The 12,561-nt window shown below is 45.2% G+C and overlaps 1 protein-coding gene across 4 annotated transcripts in view; it reads right to left on the reverse strand.

Moving 5' to 3' along the window:
- Positions 1-12,561, reverse strand: part of UBN1 (ubinuclein 1) — a 38,410-nt gene that overhangs the window by 17,205 nt on the left and 8,644 nt on the right. For all 4 annotated transcript variants that reach the window (XM_032843775.1, XM_032843777.1, XM_032843774.1 and 1 more), the window contains exons 3-11: positions 11,761-11,847; positions 11,082-11,177; positions 10,597-10,731; positions 9,784-9,887; positions 8,629-9,067; positions 2,173-2,243; positions 751-880; positions 456-574; positions 90-218 (exon numbers count right to left, since the gene is read on the reverse strand). In XM_032843775.1, the coding sequence (XP_032699666.1) occupies positions 90-218; positions 456-574; positions 751-880; positions 2,173-2,243; positions 8,629-9,067; positions 9,784-9,887; positions 10,597-10,731; positions 11,082-11,177; positions 11,761-11,847 (1,310 nt within the window). The remainder of the gene's footprint in view (positions 1-89; positions 219-455; positions 575-750; positions 881-2,172; positions 2,244-8,628; positions 9,068-9,783; positions 9,888-10,596; positions 10,732-11,081; positions 11,178-11,760; positions 11,848-12,561) is intronic.

Here is a 12,561-nt window from a genome sequence, read left to right on the forward strand (position 1 = left end):
GATTCTAACCTTCATTAGAAACACAGGAACATGCTCAGACACTGGCCCCACAAACCCTCCAATGAGGCAAGGTCCCAGTTTGGGCACACCTGATTTCATCATTCCACTGGAACTTCTTCCGGGGTCCCATTATCCTCCTGCCCCCCTTTTCCTCATCTTCTTCCTCATCAGAGCACATCCGCTCTCTCTGCTCCTTGTCCTTCTCCTCTTCCAGCATCCTATAGTGTAAATAGGACCAATGGGACCCTAAGGTCACTGCCATGGAAGAACTACTTCCTCCCAGTCCCACCACCTCCCTCCTGCCCACACCCTGCCCCAGGCTTCCAAGAGAAGGTGAAAATGCTGCAGAAGAGCCAAGAGTCTCATTCACAAATGTAATCATGGGGGAGAAAAGAAAGAAAGAAAGAGAGGAGGCAAGAGGATGATGTCATGTGAGTGCCATGAGACACACTTACTTAGCGACCTTGGCTTGTGTGTGTGCCTGGCATTCATCCTGGTACTTGGCCATCTGCTCTGGCATTGCCCTTCCAATGGCTTCCTTAAGCTTCTGGAGAGGCTCCTTCAGACGCCCTCCCTGCAGAGAGGAGGACACTTTGTAAGACTGGTTTACACATCACTTCTTATACTGAGGATACACTACTGGAATAATTGCATGAAGGCAGGACAACAGCAGATGTGGCATCTGTGAAGACTCAGTCACCCTCTCTGCTGGGCCCTGAAGCCAAGGGACTCCACTCCACAGTTACCCACCTGTTCATAGAGGTGAAGTTTCCGAGCACGTTTGACCAGGGTGTCCTTGCTGCAGGGCAGGAATGAAGCAAGGTAGGCATACACCCCAGAACGGATTTGGCTACTCAGCTCCCGAGTTTGCACCTCTATGCTGAAGAACAGAACAGAGTCATCAAGAGCCCGCAGCTCACTGGAGCTCCTTGCATCATGAGGTCACCCTACTGCAGAGAGGGGGAGCCAACAACAGATCAAACCTTAAGCTCTCGGTCACACAATGTAACTGAGTGACCAGTGCAACAGATCCCCAGGAGTCACCAAATCAGAAGTCCCACACCCGACGAACTTGGCTAGGTACAGAGGGTCAAGGCCCTCAGGTCAAAGACCAGACCAACTCAAAGGTAGTCAGGAAAACAGAACCCGAGAGAACAAGCTCTGAAGTACTAAATTTCACAAACAAAAAGAACACAAGAGCTTTCAAAATGAAAGTGATTGGGTTACTTGCTGTAGACAGGAAATACTTTCCAACAGTGTTTCCTTTTTTCCCCAGTTTTATCCCTAATAAGGAGGTCAGGAAAATCCTCACCCCTCCAGTGTCCCCATCTAAATAAGCAGAAAAAATATCTGTCTTCAATCCCTTGAGCTCTTTGTACTGGGCTCACCCCAGCAGGCTACTGTTGACACAGACCGCTCATGTGTGCTGACCCTCAGGTGCTCCCTATCGTCCGGGCATCCTGACCCAGGAGGCCAATCCCCATCCTGGTCATTTGCTAGAAAATTCCCAAGCCTTAACAACTGTTCTTACATGCGCAAAATCCTCAGTTGTTGAGCAACAAGCTTCCTCTGCTAAATAATGCAGCGCAGAGAGAGAAGCCAGCAGAGCTGGAAGGCCGGATACCAAGAACTCGGTTCGGATTTCTATGTGCAGGGTTTTGTTGTTTTTTTGTTTTTTTTTTTCTTTTTAATATAATTCATACATGCGCAACATCTCAGGGGCTCAGGTACCTGGGAGAAGTGCCGAGGGATGATATTTACATAACCAGGCCCTGGGAGAAAAGAGAGCGAGAGGAGAATGATCCCAGGAGAGCAGGCTCCTGTGGCTACACCAAGTTATCTCTTATTTTTCTGGATTCTCAAAGACAGGCAAAGCAACACTTCTTCTCTCTCTCATCTCATACTTGCCAGGAAATCCTCTTGCAACTGGCCATGAATATTAAACATGTGTTCTAATAATACCTGTTGCCTAAGGTCAGTAGGGTCTATCATTTCTCGGAGATAAATATTTGGTGCACCCAACCCCCTTTTAAAAAAAGAATAAACAATAAAAACCATTTTTTCCCTCTCATAAGTGGTCATCGTTCATGTAGTTCGATCAGTGCTCACCTCCCCTAGCCTGCTCAAGCCAGGCATGGTAAGAGCAGGTGCCCGGAAACAAAAGATACTCACTCTAAGAGGGTGCCGTTAACATCTTGGGTGAAGAACTTCTGTCTGCTCTCTCCTTCAGCAGCTCTGGCAGCCTGGTTCACAGCAGACAGTAACATCCGTTAGTGCACTTTCGCCACACGACCACACATGCCCGCAGGCACAAGACCAGTCAGTCCCTACAGAACACCTGCCAATTTGATAAAATCCTCACTACTCAGTCCTAATCCCAGATTAAGTTCACCTATGACGGCTATATGCTCCACAACTGGTATATCCAGCTTTTTCAAATGCTTTTCTCAAAAGCATCTATGCAAAAGCATCTATGGACTGTCCATTCTTCCCAGGACTTGAAAAGACAGCCACATAAAAGAACATCTACACAGCCAAAGCAATCATGATGCATTGGATTCAACCAGCTAGTTAACTCCTGTGACTGGCAGTCTGTCACCTTAACTGTGAGTTGCTATTTCCATACGTCTACAGTATAAAAACAATTAAGAACCTCCACAAAACCGCCAAATCCAAAGACCTTTATTCCCCTCACCCCTAAATAATAATAAAGTGCTACTTTAGCATTTAAGGACATTGTAATTCTTGGGAAATTCACAATCTAGTTACAGTGTATCACAAACTCTATTACCCAGACCATCTGAACTACTAACACACCTTCCTACCTATTGACACAAGTAGCAGAGCAGGCTACTATACAGTCTTTTGCTTCCCATGAGAACCCAGTTAGCACCCTGGATGGCAGCCAGGACAGGCAGTCAGGGCACTGAGTGCAGAAGTCAGGAAAGCAATCCTGGCAGAAGTCTGAACCACTGGTTCTCATACTCAGCTGCATATTGGAATTACCTGGTGGCTTTCCCCACCCTGGACCAACCACATCAGAATCTCTGGGGATGAGGCCCAGGCATCTGCTTCTTTAAAAGGAGCCCCGTAACTCTAATATGCAGAGGGGATTGAGAACTGCTGATCTAACCCAAGAGTTGCTGGTCCAAAGGCTTTAGGCAAAAATAAGGTATCTAAAATCAGGATTGATATAGAATAATGATCACAAACAAGGGCAATAAGAGGATTGTCTAAAACAATCCTGATCAACCCCTCCAGGCACTGAGAACCAACCTCCACCTTCCCATCACCCCATTTGCCTTCCCTCACAGTATCCTCTGTGTCTCCTTCCTACCTCTGCTCCCTCTCTGTCTTCTCCGTTAATAAAACTCCTTAAATAGAGATGGAGCCCAAAGGTCTACCTAGAACTACCTTCTCCTAATATCTTCTTCTCCTTCACAGCTTTGAAGTAACACAATGCGTGCAGATCTCTCAAATCTAATCTCTAGCCCCACGCCCTTTCTTCTATGCTCTGGATTAGAATTTCCAATGACTTCTGAGAATCGATGATCCTCTGGTATGGACACTCCCCCAAAACCAAACCCACTAGCTTCTGCTCCTCCTTCTGTGTTTCCCACTTCTAATAACGACACTGCATCCTCCTGAAATCCTTCCACTCCCCTCTTTAAAACCCTCAGGTAGCTCTCTCCAAACCCAGCATCAAATCCAAACTCCTTTATGTGGCATTTATGACTTTCCAGGACCTGGCCCCAGCCAGCCACTCCAGCTTCACATCCCCTACCACACTCCAGGGGGTTCCCATTCCATCCAACTTAACAACTCCTTGTCCATCCTCAGCTCTATGCCCTGGCTCCCTTTAAGACCATCTCACCACTGGCCCTGGCCAAGGCTGCTGCCTCCAGTCTGATTCATATGTATCTTAAGGTGCTTCTGTCTTACCTCCTCAAAGCTGGCTGTTTACCTGACCATCTGCTTGGCCACCCAAACTTCACAGAGCTTACCTCATTCTGCTCTGTCCTACAGCCGGGTGTTCACATGTCTACTGGTCCACTTACAGAACAAGCTCACGGAGAACATGAATGAATCTTACTTGTCAATATACTTCCCACAGCTGCCTATCACATAACAGAGTTTAGTAAATGTTGCCTGAGTGAATGCATGAAGGAAAAACAGGGATTATTGAAAGAATGCAACCAGAGGAATGCAACCAGAGGAACCAGAGGAGATGCAAAACTCAAGCTTCTGCAGACCCTGGAGGGAGGGAGGGAAGTACAAAGGCCCAGGATGAAGGGGGATGAAATGGCTGGATGGAAATGAAATAAAGGGTGTGACTTTTAATCCATTCATTCACCTGCCAATTTCTTACAGTCTCAGAAGGATTCAGAATTCTCGGCACTTCTAATACACTGAGAGTATGATTTTAGTTTGAGAGAAAATAAAACTGGGTCATTCTCTTACTTAAGCTTACACAATGCTAGCTACAAGATCCAGAAGCACTTCCATATTAACTCAATCTAATTATTTTAACATGTATTTCAAATGCCCCACTGTTTGTAAGACCTACCAACAAGCCTGGGTTTCCATTCGAATTTTATTTTTAGATATCAGCCAGTTCCTCCAATGTGTCAGAGGCTTTCTGGCGATATACTTCTTAAGAAGATTTTTTTCTGATGCCTTTTAAATTGTGTAGACAATGATCTCTGAGGGTCTGGTTTTATACGGAGATAATTAGTCACGTGCTATATTTTTATTTTTTTAAAGTATTTTGAGAGACAGAGAGAGAAAGAGACAGAGAGCACATGAGCAGCGAGGGAGAAGGGCAGACGCAGAGGGAAAGAAGCAGACTCCCAGTTGAGCGTGGAGCCTGATGCGGGGCTCAATCTCACAACCCTGAGATCATGACCTGAGCCAAAACCAAGAGTCGGACACAACCGACTAGCCACGCAGGTGCCCCTCAAGTGTTCTGTTTTTAAATAAATCTAATTAAAATAACAGATTTTTATCTGACACTCTTCCGGAAATAAGTGAGGCTCCTCAACCCTAAGAAGAGACACCCTTGCTTATGGAGTTGTACATGTTGATCAATCCTAAATTAGGAAATGAAGTTAAACCAAACAGCCCAATCATGCTGATTTATAATAATTCCAACAGCCCTTTAATGAGCTGTTTTAATTAGAAGAAAAGCCACTTGCAGCCTCTTAGCACCTAAATCAGAACCTTATATACTGTACCTGGTTTTGCTGGTATGATTTTCTTTTTAGAAAAGATCAAACAGGTTAGTTGTTTTGTTTTTGGTTTTTTTTCTACCTTTTTCTCCTTGGATCCAGGTCTCCCTGGATTTGTGATGTAGGAGTTCTAAGTCTATAGGAGGTTAAGCTGTGAGCAGGTAGATTAGAGGGGAGGGCGACATGGGGTTTCTGTTTCTTTTCTTTCCTCAGTGTTGTTCCCATTTTATGCTTGAGTCAACAGACCTGGGTCATCTGTATGGACCAGGCTGACTAGCCACCAAACTACATCAAGACAAGTACCCTGGGGGGGCGGTGGGGGGGGCGGGGGACTCGACACACCTGGCCTTTCCAACAACCAAGACAAAAGGCACAATCAAAGCATATTAAGTGCAGACAGAGTAAGGTCATCAAATCAAATCACTGGATTTCTTGGGGCCCATAAAAATGTACAATACAAGGGAACAGGAAATGATAAACAGGCTAACATAAGAAAACAGTGACCACTGCTTGGGCATCCACCAAGGCAGCCTTCGTAGGGTTCCTCTTTAACATATTTAAGTTTTCAAATAGATTTTGTTCAAAGTTTTAGGCATCATGTCTAGTTAGAAGGTAAATCTAATTCTCGCTTCCCACAGCAAAGATTTAAGGAACGGATACGTACCAGATTAGAATCGGTTTATGAGACTGTGATAGATGGCAAAGAGGACCGCAGATCCCTTCCCTCCCAGTACATGCATTCTGCCACAGGGAGGTGGCCTCTAATTTCCCAATCCTCCAAACTGGTTTGCTCCTGCGACTTGCTTTACCAACAGAGTGGGAGAAGGGATGCGAACACACAACTTCTATGCCTAGATCTTACAGGCCTTGAAGCTTCCACCTTCATTCTCTTGAAATGTTGCCCTGAAACTGCCACACCCTGGAAAAACCCAGGATGAAAGATCAGAGGAGGGAAAGGCCAGATGCTCTGGTCATCTTGGCCATCCCAGCCGTTCCAGCACCTGGCCGACTTGCCAGCTGAATGTAGCCACAAGAGTAAGCCAGGCAGGGCCAGAAGAGGAACTGCCTGGTCACCCAGAGTCAGGGGAAACAAACTATTCTTTGAAGCCCTAAGATTTGGGCAGTTTTCTAGACAACAGTAGAAACTGATGTATTTATTACCCAGGGCAAAAATTTTAAATGTAAACAATCTTACAAAAATAAAAGAGTATAAAAGGTAGTAAGGGGAGTGAAAAGTGAGAAACACATAACACTACTAATGTTACAGTTATGTACATCAAGTTTAATTTAAATTTTAAAAATGCAATGTCCAGTTCAAGATTGAGGACAGGGCTCCTTATTAAGGATCCAAATATCCATGGGTGGCTTTTGGACTTGTATGCAGTTTTTGTGTACATAGGCTTTTTTCTACTGGGAAGAATAGCTTTTCCCAGCTCAGTGAGATCTGGGTTTAGAGCACTTGTGCACACATGCAGGAGGCTCCAAGTACCCAAGCAAAGGCCCTGGTGGGAACGGAGCACCTGAGCATCTTTGGGATGGCATTAAGTAACTTTCTAAAAATAAGCCTTCTTTTCCATGCAACCATCAGAAGTGATGAGGGCTTTACAATAATATTTATTAAGTGAAGAAAGCAGGAAACAATTATTCACAACTATAAGTACAACTGCATAAAAACATACACAGAAGCTAGAAAGGAATAAGCAAATTGAAAATAGTTTTCAGATTGGCAGAATGATGGGTAATCCCCACTTTCTACCCCATTTCCCAAAGTTTCTTAACACTGTTATAGTAGAAGGGCCAGGTGAGGACTAAAGTATCAATTTCACATATGAACACTGTATTTTCATTTCAGTATGTCAGTTTGTCCTGGTCACCACCTTCCCACCAAAACCCAAGCCTACCTTATCTATGGGATCCAGAACCCTGTTCTCCATTGTCCCAAGAGATAACCTGGCAATCGCTGAGGAAGGACAGCTTGCTCAGGGTCCATCCAGTGGACTCCAGAAAGCGAGGCTTTCTTGAATCACAACCCAATGCTGTTGCATGTTAAGCCATTCTGTTTCCATTGCACTGGTCCATCTTTCCCAAGAAATTGAAATAATGAGTCTAAGTTATCAGACTAGAACACTACCTACGGTGGGGGTAGGGACAAATCCAAGAATGGTTTTGACTTTTCTCTCAAGAAATGACTGGCTACTGCCACATATATCTCACTCAACTTGCTTAACAAGACTTTAAGAAGCTACAGAACAATTTGATTACAAACTGGAGGATTGAGAAGAACATTTTTAAACAAATTCTGAGAGCAAACACAGAACAGTATGCTCAAACATGCCAAGTTCAGATTCAACTACTTCCAACTTAATGTCCTATTAAGATATACTCTGAATCCCTGACATGGCACAATTCATTTAAGTCATCACATTCTAACAGAATACTGCACATAGGCTAATGAGGAAGAACAAGAAATCCAAGTAAGACATTTGCTTTACTTTATATGTTGTGCTTAAATATTTTTTGGAAACAAGAAATTTGTAGCACTGGTTAACATTTCACCCTTCCCTAAAACACAAGAGAGATTACGTATGACAGTGATTCTGAAATCCTGTGAGAATCACTGGCTTAAGACTTAAGCTACAGACTATGAATGCCGCAGGAGTTGCATTATAAGTCATGATGCCCAAGGTCAAATGTTTTTTTAATTAAAAGTCATCGTAACTAATGACCTATGCTTGGTTTACGGTTAGTAATACATTACCAAATTGACAATTCTTAGCACTCTAGAAATCCATTCCCAATTGCCATCGGCTGCTATAGCCCAAAGACTATCACTGTTTTCAGTGGTTCACGGACATTACTAAGGTTCAGCTCCTTTTCATCTATCACGTGAACCTTAGGCATTACTGTAATCACTACCTAATGGTGACGACAGGCAAGCCCAAGGAGCAACTGAAACCCAGTGGCAACTAAGCACATACTCTCTGTGGGTAACATTCATCTGCAAGCTTTTGTGAATTTTGAAAACATTCAAGAGATTACTAAAATGACCGATCTGTGCCTCAGCCGCCTGCTGCCAGCATCAGTGTCAGTCTATGCACCAAAGGAAAGATATTTGCAGGAAAGGAACTGATAGGCAGGAAATGGAAAGACAGAAATTCCCCCCAGAAGAAAGTAGATTTTCCAGCTCTGGAAGAACCACAAAAGGCCTAAAAGTGATGTCTGACAGGCAGAGCTTCCGTGGTTTCCTCACTTGGGAGGAGAAGAGAGCTTGGAAAAGCTTACACCAAAACTGCCAATTCACTAAGGGTTGCTCTGGGCAGGGAGCTTCATGTGGTGCAGAACCAGCGTCAATCTGCCCAAACCGCTTCCAGGAAAGCCCGGCCACTCTGTGTCACCATACCTGAGCCAGCTCCTTAACGCGCTTCTCCAGGGGTGCAGGCAGGCCTTCAGGGAGGGAAGAGGGCTGCCTGAATTCCTGGTCCAGTCCCACCCCAAGGGAATCGCTCTCATCATCCATATCACGGAAAGGGCTTCCTTCTGGAGACTCACTGAGCAGCTGCTCCAAGTCCAAATCAGTCAGCGAGTCCATGGCAGTGGCTGCCTGGAGCAAGTCGTTGTCAGAAGTGGAGCCAAAGAGCGAGAGCAAGGGGTCAGAGGCGCCCTCCAATTCCCGCAGGCCCTGAGCTTCCGCCGACGAGACCGCTACGGGCTTATGGTCTTCGTCCCTCTTTCTCTGAGCCTCTTTCTCCTTCTGAAATTTCTTTAGCATCTCTTTAACACTCAAAGCCCCAGAATATTTCTTTTTCTTCTTCTCCTTACTGGCATTGAGGGCTGTGAAGCTGCAAGCAAGGAGGAAATTGGTTACGAGAGCTGCAGTACACCTCTAAAGGGAAATTCATGAGAGACTGCCCCTGCTCCCAGCGCAACTGTCTCCAGGAACCTCAGTCACAAGGCCACCCTGTTACTCCTCCTCCCTCCTCTTGGCATATGAAGCTCCTTCTTGCCGGGACCAAAGCTTGAGATTTAATACAGGTTAGCAAAACAGTGTCACAGAATGCTAAATATCCGATGTGTTTTTTAAAAACCACTGCCAGGCTGAAATAAAAGGTTGCGAAAAAAGGGGTGGGGGGCAAGAAAAGTATTTAGCGGGAAAAAGCAGGAGCAGCAGAGAGCAGCAGCAACTTGAAGGGCAGCTGGGGTGAGACCAAGTGAGGCGAAGAAAGCAGGACCACAGAAGACAAAGGAAATGGCAGGGACGGAAGGAGAACTGGGGCAGAGGAGGGGAGCCCAAGAGAACAAGAAACATCAGCAGTCACACAGTGACAGAGACAAGCCGCCAACACTGACAGAGGGACAGAGAGAGCTCCAGTGTCTGACACACAGAGATGTGAGAGCACCGGCTGCCCAGAAGGGCACTGTGGGAGGCGTGAGAGGGAAAGGAAGGCCAGGCCCTGCTGCCTCTTCTGAAGCTGTGAGGAGGAGGGCGCGTCAGCTCCCAGGTGTCCTGCCCTAACAGGTCAGATTTTATCCTAGCAAAGAAGCTGCTGCCTCTCACCCGGCTTTGGAAAACTTGGACTTTTTCGATTTCTTCTCCTTGTCATAAGTGTCATCTTTTTTCTTCTTCTTTATCTTCTCACCACCTTCCTTCAACTTCCGCTTCTGAGAATTAAAGACAAGGCACAGTTACACGGCTCCCTAACTCAGGGAGCAAGTGCACTACACACCACTGGCCTTGCTCCGCCCAGGGCACATCCTGAGAGCTGTCTTACTGTCATCTTGAGCAACAGCTTTCAGATCGGTCCCTGGACCACAGACCTGCAACAGGTCAACACAGCGTTCCCACTGACAGTGTCTCCTGGAAGCACCCAGAGCTGAGGCAGGAGGCCATTCTGTAGCCTGAAACTTTTCTAGTTCAAGTTAGCTGTATATAGGCCCTACGTCTTATTTGAAACACACAGGCAGTGGTGGGCAGATTTCAAAATAAACTTATCTTAAGGCTAACTTATTTTTGGTGGGGTGACAGCCCTGGGAACTGAAGTCCTCTACATGTCCGCAGAAGAGACACAGCAAGGCTGGTGCAAACTCCCCTCACTCCACACCCTTCACTGCCTTAAGTCCCGCCCTAAGACCACCTCGAGAAACAAATCCCTGCTGAGCCTACCCCGACACAGGCATGGACACCTCCAGGTTCACGGCACCTCGCCACAGTACAGGTGCGAGAAGTGACCTGTCAGCCTCGGCACAGCTCATGCCTTTCCACCAAGCTCCTGAGCCATCCTACACCAGCATTTTGGCAAGTCACCTACTGATCTTATGAAGTCATACAAGGAAAGCACTTTTGAAATCCAAAAGCAAGTATCGTTCTAACCTTTGGAGATTTCTTCTTCTTTTCTTTAATGAAGTCATCCTCAGACTCGGATGCTTGTCTAAACTGCAGGGTTCCCGAGTTAATGTAAAATCCTCCATACTTTGTAGTCAAAGAAGCCGGAACAAGCTCATCATACTGAAGGGGGGAAACAAACAGTCAGCTCCAAGTTTTGGTACTTAGTCCAAACGTACAGAGTGGCTCTTGGTAGAGCAGATATGACTGTGTTCTTCGGTGACTTTTCAGACAAGACCTGCTTCTGGTCAACCACGGATGTCCAAGCTCAAAGGCGTCTGGACAAATCTGGTCAACATTTTCAGTGAGGGAAACATGGCCTGATCAAGCGTGTCACTTCCTCGCTCTCTCTCTCTCTCTCTCACCAGGGCGGTCTTTTCTTCATGCCCATACCAACCCAACCTCCACCTCCAGGCCATCATCAGCAGAAGCCAGGGTGTGGGACTCCAGGGGCATTTTCAGTAAGGACTTACCGCCTCAGAATTATCAATGAAGGAGTCAGATTCGTCGTAACCGTATCCCATGTCAATCAGGTCCTGTATCCTATCTTTTCTACGTTTCTTTCCACCCTAAAATTTAAAATAGGTTATGTGTTTTATCCACGGGTAACTGTAGTAAAAACACATAGCATGAGGCCCACCCTCTTAACAAGAAATGTTTACGTCTAAGGCCACACACTTTCCTTGACACGCAGAATTAACAGTTGCCCTGAATTCCATCAACTAGTGACTAAGGTTGTAAAATCAGTGAAGCAGTCACACACACACACACACACACACACACACACCCCTACACCCACTCCAAACCCCATTCCCTTGAAGACCTTCTAAAAAGAACAGATTTGTATCTGCATAAAATCACCTAAAACAGAAGAAGGAACTAAATGGCTTTTATGCTTTGTATCAAAACATTTATTCTAAGCATAAACTCTAGGAATAAAAGGCCCTTCTTGCTCATTCATCCATTTAGCTTCACACACCCGTGCCTGCCACATGCATTTTCTGTACCTTAATGCATTTATCTAATAATTGCATTTTGTTCTCTCCAACCTCTGTACTTGTTTAGATGATAATCCACTAAAGGAACATAAAAATGTCTGGAAACCTCTCCCACTCAACGAGGTTGTTTTGTTGCCCAAGAGAGGAATCTTACATATTTTTCTTCAAATTTCCGGGCAAGGGCCTCCACTTTATGCCTTTCCTTTTCTTCATCATTGAAAGGATCTGAGAGATCTTTCTTCTGTAAAGAGACCATTCCACAAAAATAAGAGTCACAAAAAAATTTCCACAATCCTATTCATAATACCTGCACTGACTACTCGATACCCCTGAACTGCATAATGAAAACAGCTTTTTCAAAAAAGACAAAACACATGCTACTCTTCCAACAGTTTACCTTAGTTACTAAAGGAAATAAAGTTTCCATTCACATAATTCAACAAAACTTAACTAAATGCCTACAACTGCCCACCAAAGCACTATGTCCTAGAGGGCTCCAAATATGGCAAAGGGCATTTAGTTAGGGATGCTCTACCTGTATAGAACTATTTCAATAGAGTTGGTTTCCTTTGGTTTTGGTTTTTTTTTTTTTTTTTTTGAAGATTTTATTTATTTATATGAGAGAATGAGAGAGAGAGAGAGAGAGAGAGGGAGAGAGAGAGCATGAGAGGGGAGAAGATCAGAGGGAGAAGTAGACTCCCTGCTGAGCAGGGAGCCCAATGTGGGACTCGATCTTGGGACTCCAGGATCATGACCTGACCCGAAGGCAGTTGCTTAATGAACTGAGCCACCCAGGCGCCCCCAGTTGGTTTCCTTTGTAACCCTAAAAACTATTCCACGCATTTAAAAACAGTACTCTAAGAAGGTCCATAGGCTTCACTGACTTCCAAAGCAGTCAATGGCTCAAAAAGGTTAAGAACCCACTGAAAGTAGTACAAGTCCTGGAGAGAGCTAT

The sequence above is a fragment of the Lontra canadensis genome, unplaced genomic scaffold (assembly GCF_010015895.1).
Source record: "Lontra canadensis isolate GAN:19392208 unplaced genomic scaffold, GSC_riverotter_1.0 scaffold143, whole genome shotgun sequence".
Lineage (NCBI taxonomy): Eukaryota > Metazoa > Chordata > Mammalia > Carnivora > Mustelidae > Lontra > Lontra canadensis.